The sequence below is a fragment of the Triturus cristatus genome, chromosome 10, assembly GCF_964204655.1.
Source record: "Triturus cristatus chromosome 10, aTriCri1.1, whole genome shotgun sequence".
Taxonomy (NCBI): domain Eukaryota; kingdom Metazoa; phylum Chordata; class Amphibia; order Caudata; family Salamandridae; genus Triturus; species Triturus cristatus.
In genome coordinates this window covers 673,934,788-673,960,005 of record NC_140593.1, presented here as the reverse complement: position 1 = coordinate 673,960,005, position 25,218 = coordinate 673,934,788, and the positions used below count along the sequence as shown (strand labels likewise).

The 25,218-nt window shown below is 46.6% G+C and overlaps 1 protein-coding gene across 1 annotated transcript in view; it reads right to left on the bottom strand.

The window, feature by feature from the left end:
* The window catches only part of STUB1 (STIP1 homology and U-box containing protein 1), a 137,477-nt gene that overhangs the window by 59,924 nt on the left and 52,335 nt on the right, over nt 1–25,218 (bottom strand). The window contains exons 3-4 of the mRNA XM_085628156.1: nt 23,354–23,519; nt 10,621–10,711 (exon numbers count right to left, since the gene is read on the bottom strand). Of these exons, the coding sequence (XP_085484282.1) occupies nt 10,621–10,711; nt 23,354–23,519 (257 nt within the window). The remainder of the gene's footprint in view (nt 1–10,620; nt 10,712–23,353; nt 23,520–25,218) is intronic.

Below are 25,218 nucleotides of genomic sequence, written 5' to 3'. Positions count from 1 at the left end.
TGCGTGTCACTCATACATCGTTCTGTCCCAATGTCATGGCAAATTTGGCTAGACCAGTGGTAGAGATCAGCACTATGCATCTACCATGTTCATAACCTCATTAAAGTCACCACCCATAATAATAGTGGAGTTCCTTAGTTTCTGTCAAAGGGTACCTTATTTCTCTCAACATTTCTGGCTGATTTATAGGTGAGGCAAATAAGCACAGACACATTATCACAACCTTGTTAACCCAGGACTATGACAATATAATCATAAGGAACCACCAAATTATATATATATATATATATTTTTTCAAAGATATATTTATTAAATGTTTACAGCTTACAATCTGGGAAGGCACCATCACAGGATCCGCGCAGGGGATCGGAAAACCTCAGCATGACCATAACAACGAAACGATTTGCCTAGATCGACACAAAGCCAGCTCCTATGCTCGGTCGATAAGCCAATTGAAGAACACAGTTTCTAAACTTAATGGAGCTTTAAAAGAAAGTCTTTGCAGAGGTACAAAGTTAACAGGCAAGTCCGTAGAAAGTTTGACTTCCTCCTGTGAAGGAAACCTCTCCAAGGTGCATCAGTGTAATGCTAAACATGAAATAAAGAACAGAAGGGAAAGAAAAAGAAAAAAGGAAGAGAAGAAAAAAGTAGATACAAAATTATCCCAACGTGGGACAATAGCAGAATAAGAGCCAAAGAAAAATCCCCAACACCCACCCCCCACCCTACCCGTGGCGGCGGTAAAGCACAAAGATTCGAGATGTTGTGTGACGCATGACTCTAATCAAAATTGAAAGAGGTGGAGGCTTCTAATGGAAGAGGGACAAACAGCAGCCGGGAGGCTTCTGGAAAGGAAGGAAACAAAGAGTCCCCATTTAAAATCAAAATTCTTATAATCATCTCTGAAAATATCAGCCATCCGCTCCAAGCTAAGCAGTCTCCAGAGGCGGGAGTGCCAGAGTGACACAGCAGGAGCCTCCCTCCGCTTCCAAGCGGCCGCAAAGGTGACTTTAGCCGCCCCAATACAAAGCCACATAATCATTTTATCGGCCCGTGTCTGATGTACTAGGGGGGCATCGCGCAGCCCCAGAAGCACTCCGGCCATGGTAGTGGGAATGGGGTAACCCAGCATATCCTTCATATGCGCCAGGATTTCTTCCCAGAAGGGCCGGATAGCCGGGCAGTCCCACCAAATATGCTGGAAGTCCCAAGGTAAACCACTCTCTCCAACATCTATCCGAGGTGGTGGGAAAAATCTGCCTGAGTTTGGCTGGGTGCAGATACCAGTCCATCATGGTCTTCAAGTGAGCCTCCCTGAGTTCTGTAGAATGATTGAAGCGCGCAATGTCAGACCAGAGGTGCATCCACTCCTCGTCAGAGACAGGGCGGTGGATCAAGTCTTCCCACATAGACCTATCTGGGGCGTGGGGATGAAGCTGTTTTGAGTAAGAAACTATATATGAATGAGATCACCCCTTTCATACTGGTAGTCTTAGTGAGATAAGCCTCAAATTGTGTGAGAGGCCGTGTAGCAGCCTCCCGCACTTGAGGAGAGAGGGTCCAATGCATCAATTGCGTATAATGAGATTGTTCCGTGTTCTCTAGTTGATAGTCTCGCTTGCACTGATCAAAAGTGAGTGGATCAAAGTTGTGGAACAAGTGCGTTAGAGCCAGGCAGCCACCCTTTCTCCAAGCATCAAAAGGACCCTCGTGTTGGGCAGGAGTGAATGCTAGAGTAAAATGGAGTGGAGTGGAGTAAACGGGGATGGGAACGTGGCCCACCTGTCATCGCCCGAGACCGAATCCCATATTTTAAGCGTGGTGCGTGTAGGGGTGCTAATGTACGTGTTTCGGGGTCTGTCCTGTCACGCGCGCCACACCAGGTCCCAGATGGTTCGCCCCGTCACACTGGGGTCCATATGGAGCCAGTGTTTCTCGGCGTCCCGTTGGGACCATTCAGTGAGGACTCTCAGCTGTGCTGCTTTGTAATAAAGGAGAATGTCCAGTAGGTCCACTCCGCCAGCAGAGCGGGAGCGACGTAGTAGCGAGTAAGAGAAACGTGCTCGACCTCCCTGCCAGATAAAACGCAGGATCATGGACTTCACTTTGCGGAAGAAATCGGGCTCCAATTCGATAGGTAAGGCCTGAAATAGGTAAAGAAGTTTGGGCAGGAGAGTCATTTTGATCGCATGGATGCGGCCTAGCCAAGACAGGAACAGAGGCTTCCATTTCGTGAGTTCCGATTGAATACGTGCTAGAATGGGAGGGAAGTTGGCGGCAAAGAGTCCCCCAAGTCTCAGCGTTAGGTGAATCCCCAGGTATTGAATGGAGGAGGTGGCCCACGACAGCGGGGTAAGCGATTTAAGTCGGAGAGCCTCTGTAGGTGAGAGGGTAAGATTAAGTATATAGGATTTGCCTAAGTTCGTTTTGAACCCTGATACTAGTTCAAAACGCTCCAGTTCCCCCTGGAAGGGCGGCAGGGATGACTCCGGCTCTGATAGGGATAAGAGGACATCGTCTGCAAACAGCGATATCTTATGGGATTCTCCCGTAAATGGAATTCCTTGGATGGAAGGATTGTTCCTGATCGCTAGAGCCAAGGGTTCAATACTGAGTGCAAAAAGGAGGGGCGAGAGGGGACAGCCCTGGCGCGTACCTCTCGAGTGGAAAAAGGTGGAAGAATGTACCCCATTAATCACAACTCTAGAACGGGGGAGACGGTAGTTAGCTCTCACCATGTTAAGGAATTTAGGCGCAAAACCGAATGCCCCAAGAGTGCAAAATAGGAACCCCCAGTCTACCCGATCGAAGGCCTTCTAGGCGTCTAGGCCCACCAAGACTGCAGGGATCTGACGCTTATTGGCCTTTTCAATCAAGTGTATGATTCTGCGGATATTGTCGTGCGTCTGGCGCCCTTTGATAAAACCCGACTGATCAGGGTGGATGAGGGCGGGCATGAGGTCATTTAGGCGTTTGGCAATAATCGAGTAGTATAATTTAGCATCAAGATTTAGTAGGGCAATCGGCCTATAGTAGGCGCAAAGCTGAGGGTCCTTCCCCGGTTTGGGAATCACGGAGATCACTGCTTCAGACATGGTGTCGGAGGTTGAACCATCTTCCGCCATTTTATTGAAAAGGCGGACAAGGTAGGGAGCGACATGGGGGGCAAAGGTCTTGTAAAAAAGAGCTGTATAGCCGTCCGGCCCCGGAGCTTTGTGAGATTTCAGGTTGTGAATAGCCCCGGTAACATCCTCTAAGGTGATAGGAGCGGTGAGTAACTCATTCCAAGAAGCCGACACCTGGGGCAGAGACAGCGACTTGAGGTATTCCTGTTGGGCATCCGTGTCTAAGGAATCCCCAGAGTATAGGTTCCCATAAAAAGACCCAAAGAGCTCCGTCTTGTCCCCGTCCTTATGGGTAATAGCCCCCGAGGGATCCAAGATGCTGCCTATGTACTCCTTCTCTCGTTTGCCTTTCAATTGTCTGGCAAGATGTTTTCCAATTTTATTGCCCTAGGTGTATGATAGGTGTCGTAGCTTAAGAAGCGTGAATTCCGCCCCGGTTATTATAATAACCTTGAGTTTACCCCGGAGGGCCGTGAGGCCGCGGAGTGTTTGCCGTGTGGGATTGGCCTTGCGAGTGTGCTCAAGGGCCGACAGTTCAGACTCCAGCAGTTCTCTCTCATGGGCACGCTGCTTATTCAGTGCCGCGTTGAGAGCTATACACTCCCCTCGGATAACAGCCTTCAATGTATCCCAGGTGATAAACTCCGAGGTATCTTCCGGCCTATTAGTGTTGAAGAATTCCGTAATGGCGGTGCGGATTTTGGAACAAGAGTCCTTATCCCGAGTAAGTGACGGCGGGAAATACCATCTAGGAGTGGTCGAGGCCGTCCCCAGCCAATTAAGACAAACAGAGAACAGGCTATGATCCGATACCGAGAGGGGAAAGATCTTGGCGTCCTGTAAGAAACCGTGCAGCGACTGGCTAACAAAGATGTAGTCCAACCGGGAGTATGTACGGTGGACATGTGAATAAAACGTATAATCTCGCGAGTGTGGGAAAAGAGCGCGCCAAGTATCAAGGAGGCCCAGATCATGCATGCGTTGCTGTGTCTCCCCTGAAAAGGAACCAAAGCCTGCTCGTTGAGCATAGGAACTGTCCAATTCTTTTTGCCATATCAAATTGAAATCGCCGTTAAGAACCAGCAAAATCAGTCACTTTCCCCAGGAATACGTGTAGGAAACCCGTCTGACCAGTGTTGGGGGCGTACAATGCTGCAAAAGTACAGACTTTTCCTCTAAGGCGGCCTTTAACCATCACCCAGCGCCCCTCCCTATCGCTCTGAAACCCCAGTGGTTGAAAATGAAAATGCGTGGAAGAGCGAAACATAATGGGCACCCCTCGATGTTTCGTAGGGGCGGAGTACTTGTAAATTAGGGGAAAGAGTTTGTGTCTGAGACGTGAATCTTCGGACCTGGCTAGATGCGTCTCTTGCAGGGCTACAATGTCAAGGTGGTGATCAATAATATATTTCCATACTTTGTGACGCTTTTGGGGAGAGTTGAGACCCCTAACATTCCAAGTACCTATTGATATCGGCATCATATTACATAAGGAGAACTACAGCCCATCCCAGCCCACAAAAACCTGACATGCCGCCATCCCCAAGCTGCCCCCCGGAAGAGGCAGAAGGCCAGAGCCCATGAGCCATGCCTTCCCAAGAACGGGAAAAATCCCCATAAACCGTGTGGAAAGACCCCCCCCCCCCCAGCCCCCCTAGGAAAGAATGAACAAAGAAAAACAACCATTTGCACGTAGTTGATGGTCCCGTTGTGGAGCCAATACGGCCCCTCTGAGACCACAGGGGGTAACAGTCACGCCCGCCTCGGCAGGGAAGTTAACCAAAGGGAAATGTATGCGGCTCTCAAGAAGGCCACAAAAACAGAAAGGGCCAGACTTACCGTCGGACCACGCCTAGACACTTGCACTAAGAAGGCAGCTACATTAGAAGATAGAACAACCAACATCAATGTGGCACAAAGAATGCATCCGAAAGCTAGCAAGGATACACCCAGGAGTGCCTGAACCACGGAGCTAGTATCAAATGGAAAACATCAGTCTTACTTATGAAGCCTTCAGCGTCCATGACCCCACTTTCTCAACGGGAGGAATCCTCAGTCCCAGAGGCAGCGGTCATAGCAGGGTACAGAACTCCCCCGGCAGGAGCCGGCCCCTGTCGTGAATCAGCGGAGGCTCCCAGGGGCACCCGCCAAATCCGCAAGCTGACCAGGAGGCAAGTTGTATAGCCCCCGTAGCCTCCAGCAGACTATCAGCACCGCACCCTGCGGGACCAGGCAAAGGAAGAAGAGGCCCCTCGGTTGGGACCGCCACTTGCGCCCTGGACGTCGGCATCCCCACCAGAAGGAATGCCCAGCAAATCCAAGCCGTCCTGGAGGTCGGTGATATGGCGTCGTTTATTCTGAAATTCAAAGCTGAGCCCAAATGGATACGTCCATCTGTATCTGATCTTGTCGTTCTGCAATTTAGTGGTAACAGGTCTGAGCAGTTGTCGCCGGGCCAAAGTCGCTGGTGCGAAATCCTGGTATATGGCGCAGGTGTGATCTTGGAATGCGATGGACTCCCTAGCTCTGGCTGCCTGGAGAACAGCCTCCTTGACCTTATAGGAGTGGAATTTCGCCAGGACGTCCCGCGGCCGCTTCTTCTCTCCCTGCTGCAGGGGCCCCACCGATGCACTCTGTCCAGTTTTATTTTGAGAATCTGTGGAGACACGACCTCCGAGAAGAGACCCACCACAAAAGCCTCTAGATCCGGACCCTCAGCGGCTTTCTCCAGGTCTCTAATGCGTATGTTCTCCCTCCAAGCCCTATTCTCGAGATCTTCTGCCCGGAGCTGCTCCTTAAGGAAGACAACATCGTCCCGGAGACTGGTAGAGAGCTGCTCCTGCTCTTGGTGGTGGGCTTCGAGGTCCAGGACTCTGGTGCCGACTGAGTCCACATCCCGCTGGAGGGAGGACAGCCTCTCGGTCAGGTCTGCTCGCAACTGGTCAATGGAAGTTTTGATATCATGCCCAATGTCTTTGCGTAGTTCAGATTGGAAGTCTTTAAACATAGTTAGCAGATCAGCTTTCGTGAACGCCATCTCAGCGGAGCCAGCGTCCCCTCGCGGCGAAGAACGCTTGTCTGCAGTCGGGAAGAAATCGGAGACCTTGTTTGAAGTCTTGGCCGTTGACTTCTTAGGCGGCATAAGGCAAACCCGTGCGAGTCGTGCTGATGGAAGTAGCGCTGAACGCACCCACGTCGGACTGAGAAATGATTGTAGGCAACGGAGCTAGGAGTGAACCCCGTGCCACCAGACTCCGCACCCCCACCTCTCAGGAGCGCAGTCAGAAGACTCCCGGGAAGACACCCGTGACCCCGGCAACAAGAGGAAACGTGAGGCTCCAGAGTGCAACAAGGCCCTTCGGACAATCCTGGTGTGTTGCCCCCACGACGGACCACTGCAGTGGGGGCAGGAAGCTGCTGGATGGTGAGGAACTGGGTCACCCCCCGTGAGGCTCACAGATCTGAAGCGCTGGCGGGACGCGCAATGTGGAGGAGCTGCGAGGGCGAGACAGCGCTGAGTTGCGATGGAAGACAGGCCCCGGCCCAACAAGCTGCACCCAGAGAGGCCACCCAATGTCCAGCTGAACAGAGAGTCCGTGTGTGAGGCTTAAAGGGGCCCTCTCAGGCAGAGCCGACAATCGAGTCTGGGCCGCAGGGCATGAGAGCGAAAAATTGTCATGAAACAGCGCGATGCCCCCATCTTGGAGTCAGGCACTTAGGCGAAGACATCAGCCGGCCGTTGCTACCGAGTGCCGGTAGTACCGCTGGGGCCCCCAGGCCATCCCTCACCTGCCTCGCAGTCCGGTGCTCTCCAGGGGTCCACACAGCCACCGTGGAGCCGCACAGGGCACAGCCGCCGTCACGAGGGCGCCGCCATGTTAGTCCGGTGCGCACCCCGCGATCCGGACGGAGGAGAACGGGCCGACCCAGCGACGAGCAGCGCCCGCAGACGCCCCCCGCCGCTGCCCAAGAGCGTCACACGCTCGCAGCCGTCTTCGGTGAGTAGGGAAAGTCGCCGCAACCGCTGAGAAGCCCTGCCAGGCGGCGCGCGATCCGGGAGCTGAGACGGATTAGGTCCGGTCGGCCATCTTGCCTGGCAACGCCCACCCCCCCCCCCAATAATTTTTTATAGTGAAAGGAATAAAGAGTAGACAGACATCTGCAACCCCCCCCCCCCCCCCCCCACCGCCCACCCCATAAACCCACACGGTGCACCATCTAGTATGTCGTGGAGCTTATTTCATATTGATCTAGGGCAGAGGTATTCAAACTGTGGGTCCGTGGCTGCATTCCCAGGGGAGGGGGGGGGGGGGGCACAAATGGCTCAGTAAACATGTGTAAGTGAAAATAGCCTGGAAGTGCGTTTTCGTGGTTTCCAGGCTGCCTTCATTTACATGAAACACTACCATTGTTTAGACAATCAGTTTCACTCTCATGCAGAGGCACCACAAGGTCCCCATTAACAATTCAGGGACTGTTGCGTTAAAAATTAAAAAAATAAAAATAAATAAAAGTACAAAAAGTTTGACAACTGGGATCCTGAACACTGTAGTTGCATGGTTAAGGATGTAGCTAAAAACAACGAAATATTCGAAATAAATAGTGTGGTTTTGTTCACCTTCAGGCTACTTCCTATAAAATAATGCATGCATTTTAAATTAAAACTAAACGTCAATTAAACAAATTAGTTGAAGTGCTCTCTATTAGGTTCTGAAACCTCAATTGGTTAACTCAATCACTGATGATGTCTGTTTGAGAGACTAGAGAGCCACAGATTTGAATCCTGGTTTGTGCAGTGTGGAATAGTGACATGTATTTATAGTGCTATGAGGTCTCTAGCCTGTAACAACAAGCATTGGCATAGCCAATAGGTCTCGCCTTATAAGTGTTTAGCCATGCAACAGTTGATGTTGCACCAAGGATATTGTGCTGTTTAACTAAATACTTAAAAGGTCCCAAAAGCGAGACCTATTGGCTATGCCAAGCGGCCGTGCAGCCGCGAAAGTGAAAGTGATCGCGATCACGATAAAACATCAAAGCGGAAAGTAATCGCGGCAAAGCGTGGCGCACGCGCGCGCACATGCCCTGTAGCTCTAGGCTGGCCTGGTAGCACTTTTTGGAGCCCTCTCATTAAGTCTCGCCAGACCAGCGCATGCGCTGGGTCAGGCGAGACCTAAAGAGAATCATGAATATGTTTGTCATTATTTTAAAATTGTATCTCACACAGTATGATACACTGCCACGAAATGATTTCATGTTTTAGGTAAAACAGGCACTTTAAAAAAATACTTATTAGTAATAAGCAACCAGACAGTACCTGGTGCAAACACTACTTTAAGTCCATATAGATGACACTTGAGACAGCTTACTTAGAAAGATGTCCTGGGTAAGGTTGTAGGATAGTCAGGCTTTTCTTTTTTTTTAATTGAGTGCAGCAGTTTCAGTGGTGCTGGTGTAGTGGTGTGAAGGTGCACTACACCCCAAATATGGTTGGGTTAGCAGCAAAAAGGGGGTTGGGTAGCCATATTTCTTGCTGGAATTGGGGTGCAGGTCACTGTAGCTGTGCTGGTAACAGTTCCCAAGCAACAGGGGGACAAAATGTGGGGCTTTCCCCTGTTTTTAACACAAAGGGGCAGACCGCCTGTTTTGGTCCTCAGGCCTAGGAGTGATGGCCTAGAGGAGTAGGAAGTGAAATACATACCAATGGTGCTGCATGTTTAGTGGAACTGGGGCCCAAGGAAGTGATGTCCCAACTAAACCCCAATTATGGTTGTTTTACTACTACTTCCTAGCCTGCACTAGGGCACAGAACACCCATCCTGTACCAGTACTGCTGTGGACTTCGGACCAATGGCCAAAGAGAGCAATACTGAAGCAGAGGAAACACCTTAGCTTAGGCCTCAGAGAAATGGCACAGTGAGGATGGAGCCAGTTGGAGGCCCATTTTTTAACAAGTGGCAGAGGAGACTGCCTGCTTCATAGAGCAGTAGCTCTCATTATTGAAGCGGGTACAGTGCCACTGGGGTCCAGGACTGTGAGGCGTACACTGCATCACAGTTCCTGGGGGATCAGTTTGGCTCTTCCCGGGGAAAAGCCAAACATACAGAGATAGCTACTCCGTTAAGTAGCTGTAATTAGTGCAGCAGCTGAAGTTGCACTGAAGAAGAGTAGTGCGAGGGGCTCAAATAACACAAATGAGTATTGTTTCTTGGTCATTGCTCTTTTTATTTAGTGTTGATTATGAGCTACAAATAAATACCCCTGAAAATGATCTCATAAGCCTGCCCCTTCTGCTCCCCCAAGTCTTACCATGAACTTTTAGCGGGGGCCCGACATCAAAACATTTTGCTTAAAGGGGGCTCAGAGCAGAATAGTTTGAAGACCACTGCTCTAGGGTATGAGTGTCTGTGATTCAACAAGAGAGGAAAACACAGCACTGTGACCAATTTCATACCTTCAGCTCCCAGACATCCCCCACCTTGGATATGCCAATCACATTCCACCTTTGGAAGCCATAATACATACCTTTTCATTAAAATGACAACAATATAAAACCCTGTATTTATACAGGGATTTTTTAGTTGGGAGTGTGTTTTCTCTCCCTTTTAAAGGTGTTCAGTAATCCAGCACACACAAAAAGATATTCAGTTAATATGACTATTAATGAAGATTTTATGATAAACAAATAAGACAGATTCAAGATTCAGGATGGAGGTCACTATATTATGCTGATCCTAGCATGAAACTGACTCAACTGTCGATTAAAGGTAAAAAGATGTCAGTCATATGATCAAACTGATAAAAGATAAACTTCATAGAACGAGACACGACTACACTTTAGAGGCCAAGCATGTCTAAGGGAAACTCGACATATGCAAGTCATCGTTTGTAGCAAGATCTCCCACCTATTAAAGAGATTACCTTGAGCATGGACAGTTGCTTCCAACTGTCTTACCTCCACTGCAGAAAAACAAAAAATCCTTAGGATGGGCAATATAAAACCAGAGTTCCCTGTTCACTAAAAAAAGACAATATGACCCTTTTAACTTATAACAACACAGAGAGAATTGGTGTGGAAACAATATGTGGAGAAAAAAAAATTGTAAACGCACACAATTCTGGACAGAATGGTTTGTGCTGTTCCACTACTGGGAGGGATGTACAATCAAATTATCACTTATAGGAAGAACAATATTGCAGTTTATGTACATTTGGTTGGATCTATGTGTGATAATTTCTACTACGCAGAGCCTTAGACACTGCCTCTCAAAAGGAAACAGCCACTGTCAACCACCTGCGTGATGGCCACCTCACAGAGTGTATGGTGCACTTCAGGTTGTATGAATGTTCAAAGTACATTCATATGTGGTTCACAATAGGGTTCAGATACGTCAAAATTCAAACATCACCAGGTGGCACTAAGGTGGAATGCACTGGCTGGAAACCCTCTTCTTTCCCAGCAACACAAGCTGCAGAGAAAATCAGGATGCCTCACATGTTTGCCTTCGATGCTGGCGAGTTCAAGACGGCTTCTGGTCTCTTCTATCTTCTCCTCATTCTGTTTTCTCTTACACTGCTCGATCTCTCTATGAGAGAATCAGAAAGGAAAAGTTACTCACTGAATTAATTCCAGATGCCTGCCTCTATGGAACTGAGAACAAGTTTGCTACTACACTCCGTCATCCCTCCCCTGCTTGAGACGGAGCATGTGCTGGAGACATGAGTGTGAGAAAGTGGCTCTGTATATACTGTTCCCTAATAGGTACAGGGTGTACAGAGTCCACAGTCCCCCAGAGGCTGATAGAGGTCAAAGTTAGGTATGACCTTACTCTCAAAAAGTGGTAGCTTGGTCGAGCAGTAAGGCAGTACCAGAGGACAGTGTAAAGCATTTATTGTACACACTCAGTCAGCAAATGGTTTCACACACTCAATAACTGAACTCTAGGCCAATGATTTGTCTATATAAAATATATGCTTGTTTTATTTTTAGAACCACAAAGGGGGGTAAAAATATACTTTCTCAGAATGAGAGGTTGAATATAAATACTTTTGTTTCAAGCAATAAATTTGTGTAAACAGTCACAGTTGGTTGCAATAAACAATCCTATTTCCTAAACATACAATGCATTGAGCTCAATGGTAAATTCAGGTTATTTGTGATAAATTACTTTTTAGATTACTTTTGGAATTCCAGGTCTGGATCCTAGAACCAGCCTGGGGTCAGTATTCAGAATCAAGTGATGAAAGTCGACTTAATAACTGTAATGATTTTTAAATAATATTTAGCTATTTCAAAAGTTAGCACTTAGAAAATATTTCACAGAAAACATTCAATGGATCTCTATGGCAAGAAATTCAAATTGCAGGTAGAGTACTTTATCGTTACTTTAGTAATCCAGGACTGGGTGCCTAGACCCAGGACTGGGGTCCTTATCAAAAGCAGGTAAGTAATTTCGTTTGCAGAAATGGTACGATTTTAAAAGAATATTTCAAATTTGCAAAAGTAGACACTTAGAAGAAATTTCACAGAAAAGCAGACAATGGTTTCCTATGGGAGAAAAATGAGTTAGAAGTAAGTATAGTTGTGAACACTTTTCAGAGTCAGGGCTGGGCACCAAGATCCAGCACTGGGAGCTCACCTAAGAGCAGGTGAGTAAATTCGTTTTTGTCACTTGGCTGATTTTTAGTGAATATTTGCAGTTTTGAAAAGTTCACACTTAGAAGATTTTTCAAGAAAAAGCCAGTCAATGTTACCCTATGAGGAAAATGAAGTTAGCGGTTTAAGGGTAAGTACTCGACTGGCAGAGTTGAAATTCCGGGCATAGACTCAGGGGTCCCCCAGTGTCAGGTAGGTACAGTTGGTTCACCCTCAGCGGTTTCAGGACGGCCGGGTGCAGAGTGAGTTAGGCCCAATGTTATCCTATGAGGGATAGGGGGGCCTTGGTTGGTGGCTGCTGTCTGGCAAGCCACGCGTCTGTGGGAGCTGGGCTCCTGGTCACTTACTCAGGGCAAGTGGGGAAGTAAGTTAGTGTAGAGAGTGCACTGCCAGGGCCACTCGGGCGGCTGGGTGCAGGGTGCTTTTGAGCCTTCGGGCGCTCAATGGAAGTCAATGGGAATGTTCCGGTTTGGAAAAAGGCTGCAGGCTCGGGGACGGGGATGTTTCCGGTGCCACCACCACTTCGAGGGGTAAGTTGGGTAGTTGTAGGTTAGGTGGGTACCCCGGGATTGGGCACAGGGGGCCGCAGGGCGCCGGGTGCAGGGGTGCCTTTTGACGTCGGGAATCTTACCCTCTGGTTGATCGCGGCTGGGGTGGCACTCGGTTCTGAGGCTGCAGGCTTCGTCCAGGATGTCGAGGGGGGTCCTTGGGTGCCGGACTCGGGGTCACAGTCGCCGTGGGGTCGTCCTCAGGGTCTTTGTCCACTCCGGCACTGGCCAGGCTTGGCGGGTGCAGAGTGTGTTGGGTCCGCGGTTCCGGGCTGCTGCCAGGAGTTAGGAATAGGTTTCTCGAGTAGAGCCTCTACTCATGGGAGTCCCAGGGAATCAGAGGTCAAAGGTAGCCAGGTCCTCCGGGGTTTTTGAGGTTGCTGGCCACAAGAGATGCCGCGCTGGAGCAGGAGCAGGTTCGAGGGTCGACAGGCCGGTAGGGCTGGGGCCAAAGCAGTTGGTGTCTTCCTCTTTTTAGCAGCTGCAGGGCAGGTCTTTTTTTCTTCTTGCTCTTCTTGTAGGTTTCTATCTGGAATCTGGGGAAGGAAGGTTCAGGGGGCCCCTAAATACTAGATTTAGGGGCGTTACAGGTAGGTGAAGGGCAGGGACCAATGGGTCCTTGTCCTGGGGTGGGTACACCCCCTATCCTGCCTCTCTCCTGTGGGAGGAGGGCAGTAGCCTAATCCTGATAGGGTAGGGCCTCCCATCTTCAAGATGGCGAGAGCCCGGAGATGTGCTTCACCTCGCCTCCCCCACCTGAGGGGTGGGGTGGGCAGGCTGGCACATCCCCTGTCCTTGTATGGGGTTTCCGGCCAAGCTTCCTGCCAGAGTGGGGGGTTGCAGTGGCCTGGGGAAACTCCAACTGGCGGCATGCCTTTGAAGCTTCCCTTTGCTCATCCTGGGGGAGGAGATTTCTCACCTCACCCAGGATGTGCATTGTTGCAGGCCCGGGAGAGCAGGGGCTCTCCCACCCAGGGGTCCAGCAACGTGTCTGCTGTGTGGCAGCCTGGGCAGCCTCAGAGCAGACGTGGATTGTAGGTTAGCTGTAAGGGGGCATCTCTAAGATGCCCTCTGGGGTGCTTAGTACATTAAATCCCACACTGGCATCAGTGTGGGTTTAATGTGCTGAGAAGTTTGATCCCAAGCTTCCCAGTCTTCAGTGTTGCCCTTATGGTGCTGTGGAGTTCGTGTTTGACGAGCTCTCAGCACCATGTACTTGTAAAAGGCAGCACTGTACTTACAGTGCCCAGAAATGGACCTGGGTACTGTAGGGGCACAGGGCTCCTGCTCCTGTGCCCACACCATAGGCATAAGGCACCCAGCCAGAGGGGTGGCTGACATATGCCTTGGCAGTATAGGTAATGGGCATGGCACACAGAGATGTGTGCCATGTCGACTCTTTGTTTTGTCCTGCACCCAGACACTCAGCCTGCAAAGGCAGTGTGTGTGTGTAAGGGTACAGGGCCTCTAAGGGTGGCACAATGAGTGCTGCAGCCCTTAGAGGCCTTCCCTGGTCACAAGGCCCTGGGTACCTAGGGTACCAGTTACCAGGGGCTGACATGTGGCCAGGGTTTGCCAATTGGGAGTTTGTGTGTTTTAAGGAAGGAACATAGGCCCTGGGCACCTGATTGGCAGGAGCCCAGGGCACAACAAGGGAAAGTGCATCAGCTATTAGGCAAAAAAAAAAGGGGGGGTTACTGCAACAGAAACCCACTTTCTCACAATGAGCAACCCAGGTCCACCTCATACACTCCACACACACCTACTCTGCCTCCCCACATCTACAAGGTATGCATGTGCATATGTAGCTAAAGAACATGTTCGACAGGGTGCATGAAGGAAAAGGAGATGAAAAGCTAAGAAACAACGGTTACAAGAGCAGGCACTGAATTAGAATCAACACCACAATCATTTTGTCAGCAAAATGTGGAAACCTTTGAAAGGACTACAAAGCTCCACGTAGTTACTATAGTGCACCTACAATCATCTTTCTCTAAGCTGAGGTTTCTGCAGACCTCAAAGTACCCACAAGCCTAGTTTAATCTAGTTTACGCCTTATTTCTAGATGGCGTAGCATTCGCTCTTTCACTCATTACCAGAGGACTGTCAAAATGGTACTAGTTCTTCACTATAGTCCTATTGTCCAGGCTAACTGACAATTACCGTTAGTTAAGCCACACTGTATGCCTTTATCACGGTTTATACTGTTTAAATGAATTTGGTCTGCTTCACTAGTTTCGTGTTAATGCTCAAGAGCAATTCATAGCGAGCGCCTGCATTGCTGAGCACTGCGTAAGTTCTCTCAGGCGTTTTTTTGGGGGGGGGTTTCTACTAATAAAATGTCGGGGCATTGATTTTAGACAGCACTTGCACTTTCATAAAAGGAGGGCGGCACCGTGAGTCAGGTCAGAGTCCCTTTTTCAAGTTTGGCTGCTATTTTAGGGACAATTAGCTGTCTAATTGAGGGCAGAGGATTTCCCTACCCATTTTAAGGAAATCTGGTGCACGGTCACGCGTAGCAGGCGTGCTTAAGGCAAGCCTGTCGGCACCCGTACCCAGAGCAAGCCATGCAGCCCGATCTCCTCACAGGGCAGGGTCAGAGTTTAGTCTTCTCCTCGTCAGAGTTCCATTCTCTACATTCTGGCTCACATTGCCCAGGTCTGTGCTCTACTCTGATTTCTCCCCTCTTCCTGGTCTGCACATATTGTTCCTGTGTCCTGCCAGGTCCACACAGCTGGAGAATACCACCCATTTACCTCACGGATCCACCATGAAATCTGTTATTGCTTTAGAGGTCTGGGCTGTGCTACCTAATGTTCACTCCCTCCATAAAAATTCACATCTTTATGATTTACTTAGGGAGGAGCTGCTGAACATCCTCTTTCTCAATTAAACCTGGATGTTGGATAGTTCAGCACCAGATATCGCATTAGCGATTCCCAGAGGGTACTCAATACATCATTGTGATAAAGCAGACAAAAGAGGCGAGGGTGTAGATATCATTTTTAAACAATGCTTTAAGTGTACTTCCTTCTAACTAACAGAACTCCAGGGGGCAGAATCACTTGGCTTCTGCCTCACACATCAGTTAAAAAATTGTTCACAGAAGTTCTAGTTTATCGCCCACAAGCCTATGCCTGGGAATTTTTGTCACCTTTGGACGACTGTTTAACTAGGTACCACCTTAAATACTCTAATTTCTGTGTTTTGGCAGAGTTGTACCTTCCATCTTGACAATGCTGCTGGCCAACATGATCGCCTTCTCCTTGACAACTTGGAATCTGATGCAGTTTGTTGATCAACCCACCCATTCAGCAGGTCACATTCTGGACCCAATCTTTGCTATGTGTATGGTTGACGTGTCTGATGTCATAAAAAACGACTGGTCAGATCATGCACAGGTATATTTCACTTGCAAGTTGGAGCAGGGTCCTTCAGGTTAAAGGACTACTCCTTTTCTACCATATCAAAACTGGGCAAAAAAAACTACTTCAGAGATTAATTCAATTCTCCTGAACAGTAAACCATCTCTGAGTGGAGACATTGAGGCTGACTCTCAGATGCGGCTAATGGCTGATGGTATTGCTTCCATAAAAGAGAGGTATGGTCTTTCTATACACAGATGCCCGTCTGCTCCTTATTTGACGAGGAGGCCATGCAATTGAGCCAGTATAAAAAACTAGAAAGGGTTTGGAAAAAGTATCATCTGCCCTCTGACAAGGAACTTTATAAGATAGAGTGGAATATCTACCATCAAGGTATTAACGCGGATTAAGTCGCCAACCAAATTGCTGAATCTGACAACAAACCAAGAAAGATTTTTAAGATTGTGAAAAAGTTCTTTCATCCGAATGCTTTATTACAGCTTCTTGAGGCCTTGCCTAAATTATGTACACAGTTCTCGGACTTTTTCAATAATAAAATGAACACTGTGGATGCTCTTAACCTTTCTGGACCCGACAGTCCCTTGGACACAAGCTGATCAGTGGATCAGCTGCCCTCGCTCTCATTATTCACGTCTTGTTCTTTTAGCTGATTTTTCTCCTATCTAATTGGACGGATCGGAGAGAGCTCTAAACACTTGTAAATCAGCCTTTCCTGATGAACCATGCCCGCCTGATATTCTGACTACAAACTATGCGGCCATCAATTCAACTCTCAAACGTCTTATAAAAAATTCCATTCTCCAGGCTACAATCCCAAGGTGTTGGAGGCAAGCTATATTAATCCCCCTCTTGAATAAGACATTGGCTGCTAAATCTATTTTGATTAATTATAGGCTCATCTCCTTGCTGCCTGCGTACACTCCCTCTAAAGATTTTAGAGAAACTAATTAATGGCCAACTATCCAGGTATTTAGAATCTCACCAGCTGTTTCATTCTTCCCAATTGGGCTTTCACCCTGGTCACAGCACAGAATCTACTCTGGTGGAAGTCTCCAACATCATCAAGCTGGCAGCTGACCAAGGGAAACATGTTGTGCTACTGCTTTTAGATTTATCACCATATTTTTCAGCAACGATTGGAAAAGATAGAGATAGGCGGAGCCGCTTTAGCCTGGATCTGATCCTTTCGACCTAACAGAAGCCAGGCAGTCTTGATGCCAGCCTACGCATCGAACCCTAAGCCTTTTAAGTTTGGTGTTCTTCTGGGCTCCACCCTGAATCCAACGCTGTTAAATGTCTACATGACTTCTCTAGCAGATTTGGTGGAATCTTTTGGCGTGAAGGTGGTGTCCTACGCTGATGATACACAGATTCTTTCTATTTGGGACAGCAATATCCCAAATGCCCAGAGTAGATTTGAGGCTTGCCCGACTGCAGTTTGCAGTGTAATGTGAGCATAACTGAAATACTAGTATTTGGCACTCCCTCTCCCACTTGGGCTGGAGAATACTGGCCCAGTTCTGCTCCGTCCCCACCAACCCCTGCCACCGTCACTCGTAACTTGGGATAATATTTGACAATAGATAGTCCTTTGGCCCCAAGGTTGACAGTGTAATGGGTGTTTGTTTCGGTCGATTGAGATCTTTAAAGACGTTGTTGTTCCTGCTAACTCTGAAGTGCCAGAAGTTGGTAATGCACACCCTTATCACTTCTCGGATGCACTATGCTAATTCTCTGCATTGGGGCCTCTCAACTTAGAATACTCCAGTTGGTGCAGAATGCCGCAGGTCATCTCCTATTAAATCTTTAGAGAAGTCACCATATCCAACATCATCTCAGAGAGCTGTATTGACTGCCAGTGGGAGAGAGCGAGCTCGGTTCAAGGGCCTCATGCCAACCCCCAGAGCCTTTCATCAGACCGGGGCACGGTATCTGGCTAACAGGCTTACACCCTACCTTCCTGCAAGAACTTTGCGGTCATCAGATGCCATGTTGGTGGTTTTTCCTAAAACCAAAAAGAAAAAAATGGGGTGGCTCATCCTTTCAGTTTCCTGCCGCCTCTGCATGAATTCTATCTCCTTTCATATACAGGCTATGAAGGACGAGGGTTCTTTCAAATGCAGCCTCAAAACCTGGTTGTTTGGTCTGGCATATCAGTAATTTCTTTGATCTGATGGTCAATTATCTTTAGTGCCAGGACACACTGAGTAGCTGTGTGCTCTATAAAAACCTAATTGTTGTATGTGTCCATTACATGACTGATACGATGGTGCGTCCACATGACATTGTGAAGTAACATGTTATAAAACATTCTTAGCATAGCAAAAAAGGGGAGCCTGAAAATATGTGTAAGTGTCAGGCCCATATGAGCTTAACAGTTCTCTTGACCATGTTTCTCTCAGTCTGTCCATAAAGAAGAAATCAAAAACACTTAAAGCTAAAAACAGATTCCAGGAGCACACAACCTAATAGCTTAGGGTTAGGTTGATAGCTCTTCATTTCTAGAGCATGTCATCTTAGTTTAAGGCTAGTCCTAGGAAGAGGTCTCCCTTAAACCTTAATAGATCTGTCGCCCAAGAACCTATAGGCACCGTGGCAAATAACAAGGAGCGCACCTGTTCCTTCCTCAACCATCACTTACCTCTATGAGGGATCTACAAGAAAATCAATTATCAATAGAAGGAGCAGAAGGGTCTGTCGGCAGACACTATGTGGTGTGGTTGGAGAGGGAGCGACAGAGCTCAACCAACTTCTCCTTTCAAACCTCTATCAGGCATGATACACCCAGGCTCCACAAGAATGGTTGCCCTAGTTTTTCTAACTGTCTGGTTCTAATCCCTCTCACTGCTCCACGTGATTTCTCTTTTTTTAGTTGCCAGACACCCCAAACTACATTAGATCAAAACTACTGGGTTTCATAAGAGGAAAGAGGTCCTAAGTACCAGTAGCTGAGTCCCTATGGGGGGTAACTTGTACTTTGTTTACATCAAATGCATCTTTCATCATTTTAAAGCACCCCGTTGATACACAAGTTAAGGAAAGAAAGTGCCCATAAAATGTGGGCAGCTATACCATTATATCGCTTTTGCTTCACTATCTTGTGGTTAATTCTCAATGAACTTGAAAACCTAGGTTTTTAGAGGTTCTGCCAGTAGATTACCATGCTCTGCTAGCACAAGGGCACAAACTGTTTCCTACTAACAAAGGATAAGTACTACGCCCTCGGACTGTAAGGAGTCTAACGGTATGCAGCTGAGTTTTTAATGAAAGGCAAAGGCTTTTTATCCATAACTCAGAGGAATCTACCAATTCTCTGAGAGGAACTTACCGATCCGTTCACTGTAAAATCAGTCCACTCCACTGTAACTGGTGTTCTTCATGCTTCACTTCATTGTATGTGGTCAACTTTAAAACGTACATGCGTCACATTCACCTCTACTGCCGAAGAAAGAAGTGACCAAAACTGGCAAAGGAGCTCAGCAAACAAATGCCCAGCAACAAGCTACTCTTGATTGTAGCACTGAGCCATCACTCATCGAAGCCACACTAAGAGTTCATCTTTTGAGTCTGCCTGCCCTCCTGAATTAGGATGTGCCTGAAAAGGTGTGAGACTCCACTCCCCACTTCGGAAATATGTAGTGACCTCTCTCTCTCCGGAATATACATTCTAGAGACTATGTGAGACGAGTCAACACACTTCCTTTGTAGAGACTACAAATGGAGGTTGTATCCTGCTCCGAATGGGCTCGGGGTTTGATCAAGGTGTATCATATTGGCCCTGGCTTCAATGCCTGATCACAATCCCTCAGGAACAGTAAATTGTATTAATTTGGATAGCTGGAGAAGTTCTATGGCACCAGTAGAGTGGGGCATTTGTCCATGAACAGAAATCTAGGCCACTGATCAGATCATTCCTCTTCCTCAAAACTTGCCCTTAAAGACTGAGAACAAGCTTAGGACCCCAAAGGAAGCCCTGCTGCTGCAATGTGTCCCAGAAAAGGAGGAAGCTGCACTGTCTGATATGGAGAGTAGCCAACATTTAAAAAAATGCCAAAATCAAAGTCAGTGGGCTGAAGCCTGCATGGAGCTGTAGTCAACTGATTTGCAAGAGGGCAGAGGGCCATTAGGAGATCAACAAGGTTGAAACGTGGGGGTGAGTGTGTAATGCTCTGATCCACCTTGTACAACCACAGCCTTCATGGAGCCCATTATTAATTTTACCAATCAACAGGAAGCGAGGGATTTTTTTCTACCATTCAGCCTAGTTCTACAAATTGTGTTCTGTTGGTTAAGTCTGTCTTTCAGATAAACACGGCATGTAGGTCACCTCTGTCAGCAGGGCTACCAATCCAAGAAGAGGGGAAAAAAACAGGTCGGACTTTGCTCGTGAGTCCACTGAACTCATGTTTGCCCTGGGCATTGCACACTGCCAAGTGTCATGCTGCTCAGAAAGCATTGTTACCAACCATCTACTGGATTCTTTCAGTGGCCCTAGGAGGGACAAAAGCGTTTTAGGACCGGACACTGACTCAACTCACCTTCCCACTGACACTTTTGTCTGCAACCCAAGGAAAGGAAAGAGCAACCCTATTTCAAGATAGGCTAGATGAAGGAATCCCTAAACCGCTTGAGAGGGTGAGTGAGTATACACAAGTTCCAGTAAGGAGGAGAAAATTAGGGCAAATAGAGGTAACAGTAAACAGTGATGGATATACGGCCTCAGCCTGAATGCTACACTCAACTGCAGAAGGCCATAGTTCAATCCTTCAGTTACACAGAGCAAATTAGCATGTTCATTCAGTGACACAGCTTGTGCTGGTGCCTCATTGTATTGCACTTTGCAGTAGTGTGGATAGACGACCAGGTAGCTAACCTGTTAAGTTTTATCAAAGAAACACTTCCAAAGAAGTATTCATCTGCCTAGTGGAATGTCCTCTTTATCTTGCACGCTGTCTTTCCCGCTTAAGAGTAACACAACTAAACTGCTGGTTGTATCAGTCTTGCAATTGTTTCTTTGTTGACAGATGTACCCAATACAAGGGATGCACTACAGTGAAGGACCTCTTGCATCTGAGACTTCCGAATCCATATACTACATTAATGCCCTTCTAACATACGTAATGCCTAGGGTTCTTTCTGAAGCCGCAGTAGGATTCTGGCAAAAGTCTGGCAACTGATTTGTCTCTGAAGCAAATGAAAATGTGTAATCACCTTTGGTGTAAAATCTGGATGTGTTTTCATCCTCACCTTATCACAACGTAACATTTAAATATGGCTGTTTAAATATTAGTGTCTGAATTTCAGTAACCCGGTACAAAATGTTAATAGCTACTAAAAAGAACTGTTCACAGATTTTCACTTGCTTTAAGCTATGGTTTAACAGGTGGGAATATTAACCCACATAGAACTGTGTTACAATTCCAAATTGAATGATATGTATGATATGGTGAATAATTCACTCGCATAGTAAAGAGGGATTTCCTTGGGGAGCCTTCTCATGCAGATAGGGCTGCCAGGTTGACTGGTAGTGGTGTAATTAAAGTGAGTATCAAGGAGATGACATTTTAAAATATTAATACCTTCATGAACCTCTCTTACAATCTACCGACTTCCTGGAGAGTAAGTATTAATGTCAAACTTCTAGGACTTCAGGAGCTACTCTAAGGTTCAGTGACTGTGGGGGGTATGAGTATTTGGAAGCATAGTCCTGGCATTTTGCAATTAGCACTGTGACATGCAAGTCTAAGACCCACGATTCTCAAACATCAAGACATCTTCTATGAACAACAGATGTAGCTCCCATTCCCCGGACATCTGTCTGCTTGCTTAGTGCGTATGCAATGGCACTCATCTCATGCGGTAGGTGGACCCTTTGTAGGATCACCCACTACAAAATCTTCAGTGCCAACTTCAAGAGAGCATATTATATTAACCCTCACTGCTTCTTTAGAGAACATTCTACTGGAGTGGCCAGTTAGAACCCTGATCACAGCTCACTGAACTTGAGTGACAAAATCCTTCAAGGTTATATGTATGGTCTTGAACTACACACACTGATGAGCTGTTGAGCTTAGTCTAGTCTGGGGCCCATATCTCAGAGGGTATTTAAGCATACTGTAAGCCCATGAGAGGCATCTGCTGCAATTGTCACTTTATAACATTCTGTAAAAGATCTACTTCTTGCTACATTCTGATTATTCTACCTTTGTCAAGATTTTACAATATCAGAAGTGAAAATAACTACATCTTCCCAGTCCCCCTATGATTGCGCAAAATAATTTGAGAGCTTTTCCTGAATTGGTCCCATGTGTAGGCAAACATTAGGCATGAGAAATAAAAGATTCCTAGCAACTTCTTCACAGTTCTCAAGTCAGATCTAGTAAAACAGTGTGTTATTAAAAGCCATTAATCTCTGCAAAGTAGAAATTGCTAAAACTTTCACAGTGTCCATCTCGTCTCCGAGAAACTTCCTTAAGATAGTAATGGTGAACATGAGTTGTACACTGAAGGTTTTGACTATGTGTACACGGACAGAATTTGCTTGGGTAGTAAATGTCCTTACAGCCTGTTCCTTATGTTGACCACCAGGCTATAGGAAAGGAGGTCAACATCTTCCATATAGCTGGCATTGTACTGGATATCTTTGATGCCAAAGTTCTCCTCAGCATCAGTCCTCAGCATCAGCCCTCTGCGAAATGGGAATCCTGGTATAGTGGTACGGTCTGTAATTTCTTTGAGTACAGGGCTAGGTGGTCTCAGACAGCCGTGCAGTTGAGGAAGGAGCTCCACTAGGCTTTTTAACGGGATGAAAATTAAAACAGCACAGTTTCAGGGAATGCATATCTTCTGGATTTTCTTCCCCTCTTTTGACATTTGGGTATGAAATAGGTAGGAAGAAGGTATGAAATACAATAAACACTAAGTCAATAAGTCTCCCCCTGTTGACCTACGTCATTTGCTGATAGTGTGCAGCATAGGCAAAAAAACAGTAATGAGTGATCAACAGTGATTTGGGGCATCTTTATTTGGGTGTACTTTCGTCCCTATTTGCTGTAGCTGACGAGGCACCGTTTTGTCAATGCCCATTCTGACTTTGAAAGAGCACGAAAAACACCTCAGCATCACTTTCCTCATTTCATAATTTCTCACTGACTTATACAACTGTACTTGGGGTAATTTTCAAAACACTGTCAGAAATAAGCCATATATCAAACCCAATTTAAAGTTGTGCACACAGTATATTGCTCATCATCGTGCGCACGGTCCCCAGGAATTTCAAATACGAAGAAAAAAGATGCTAGAACAAAAGTAATCAAGGAAAGGGGCGAGAGACAGGAGAAGAGTTATCACATCCCATCCATGGTTCCAAGACATCAACAGGGATTGCAGCCCAGTTGTACAGGAACCAGGTGTGGACCCTTAGAGAAATTTTTTTCCTCACCAGTGTCTGATTATTGCTGTCTGGTGTCAGAAGTGCGAGTCCTTCACATCAATTGAATTATATTGGTATGGGAGTGCAGCAGTGGAGGTTTCTTCTCAGCACTGGTCTGAGAGCACTATAAGGCACTAGCAGTGTGAGCTACCTGCCACATACTGTTTAACAAAAGTTAATATGCAATACTGCCAGTCCATCTGTACCTTTCTTTTTCAGCCAAGATGAGCTTGGTGAGATAGGCATGCAGTTCATTCTCCTGGTTGATTCGTTTCTCCTCGATATTGCTCCATCTTTTCTTCTTTGCAATTCTTAGGGCAGCAGGGATATCGTCCCCAAAGTTCAGTCGCTGTTCTCTTGCAAGGTTGTACGCTAAAGAAAGATTAAAGCATTTTTAAAAAACGCACGAAGAGGGGATGTATGACTGAATATAGGCTGTTTTCATAATCAACATCATCATCATCATCATTTTGGGACGAAAGCTTGCATTCATTGTAGCTCACAGTCTGAGCTGTTTATGGATATTAAAGAACCCCTAAAGTAAAATCAGGAAAGGGAATGGAAACAGATTTTTTAAAGTTTTTTTTCTAAAGGAAAAGTTTATAAGTACTACAACCAGAAAATGGTGATTCCACATCCAACTTAACTACATTGAAACACACTGAACGAATAGGAAAGGACTGTACACAGCTCCTTATGGTTTTAATGGTACAATGCAAGAAATGTGTTCCAAGTAATAGGTTTAATCGTCCACAGGGTGGAGCAGGTAAAATAGGAATAGCTAAGCAAGCGGAAGGGGGCAAACACCACACACTTTTCAGTTTTGTGCTCAACTATAGGTTTGGAAGAGTTGTTATTTCTGTTAGGTACACTCGAACAATGACCTATGTGGGATCTACGTTTTCATTCACAGTGAACCATTTGTACACTTACTTAGAGGTAAGTCAAGATCTGAAGTGTCTGTAAGTTACTCGCACGGTACCTTAGAACAAAGCAAACTCAGAGCCTTTAGAAAGACAAATTCAGGGCACTGAAAGATGAGTTCCATACTCCACAAGATTAATTTTAGTTCACTTTTTTCGTTTGCTTGAGTGTTGCTAGGTTTTTCCAGTGATTTTTGATGTTTGTCCCGGCAGATTTTTGAGGTTATAAAAATAGTTTAAGGGGGTGTGGCCAACCATCAGGGTCGCATTGACATGACTCACTGAGATTCCGCTGTATTCCCAACTGAATTCATGGGAGACTGGCACAGTTAGCCAGAAAACAAGCAGTGCGGACATCGGAAGCACTGCCAGGGCCGCCTTTTCTTTGTGGCAGGAGCGAGTGGAAGCAGGGGAAGCTGTGAGCCGCGTAGAGACTGATTTTTTATTTTTTTTAAACAGTTTTTATTTTTTTTGCAAAAGAGAATAGAATTGACATAGGCATACAAAGATGATCATATCGAAAACAAAGATGAGTTGATAATGGCCATCTGGTCACAATGTACAAATGTAACAAAAAGGGATAATTACAGCCAATGTATGCCATTCAGATTGTAACAAATTAAGCCATACAGCAAAAGTGAAGAGAAAAAAAACAGTAGGAGGAAGTATATAATTCCTCATAATGCAGAAGAAGGTGGTTGCCGATGCCAATGGATACGTAATAAACGTGTAGAGCGAATAACTCTCACGCTCATGCAAGAGGTGTCATACCTTGTAGGGGAGACTAAAGTCTAGGAGTTGTGAACTGGGAAAGAGGGGGAAAGGCAGAGGGGATAAAGATACCTAGAAGGTCTTCTGTATAAAGCGAGATGAGTAGAGGGCGTGGCTTGAATTGAAGGCCATGGTGTAAGTGCCTCATGTGGAGGTGGCGGACAAGGGAGTCCAGTGCAAGCATGAAAATTAACTGGGACAGTGGGCATCCTTGATGCATGCCTTGTGTTATAGAGAAAGGAGCTGTGAGTGAGTCACTGACTCAGAGTCATGCAGTGGGTTGTGTATATAGAAGGTCGATCAGAGAGAAGAAACCAGGAGGGTATGCCCAGTTTCCGAATAAGGCGCGAAGTTAGGGCCTATCTAAGAGTGCAATT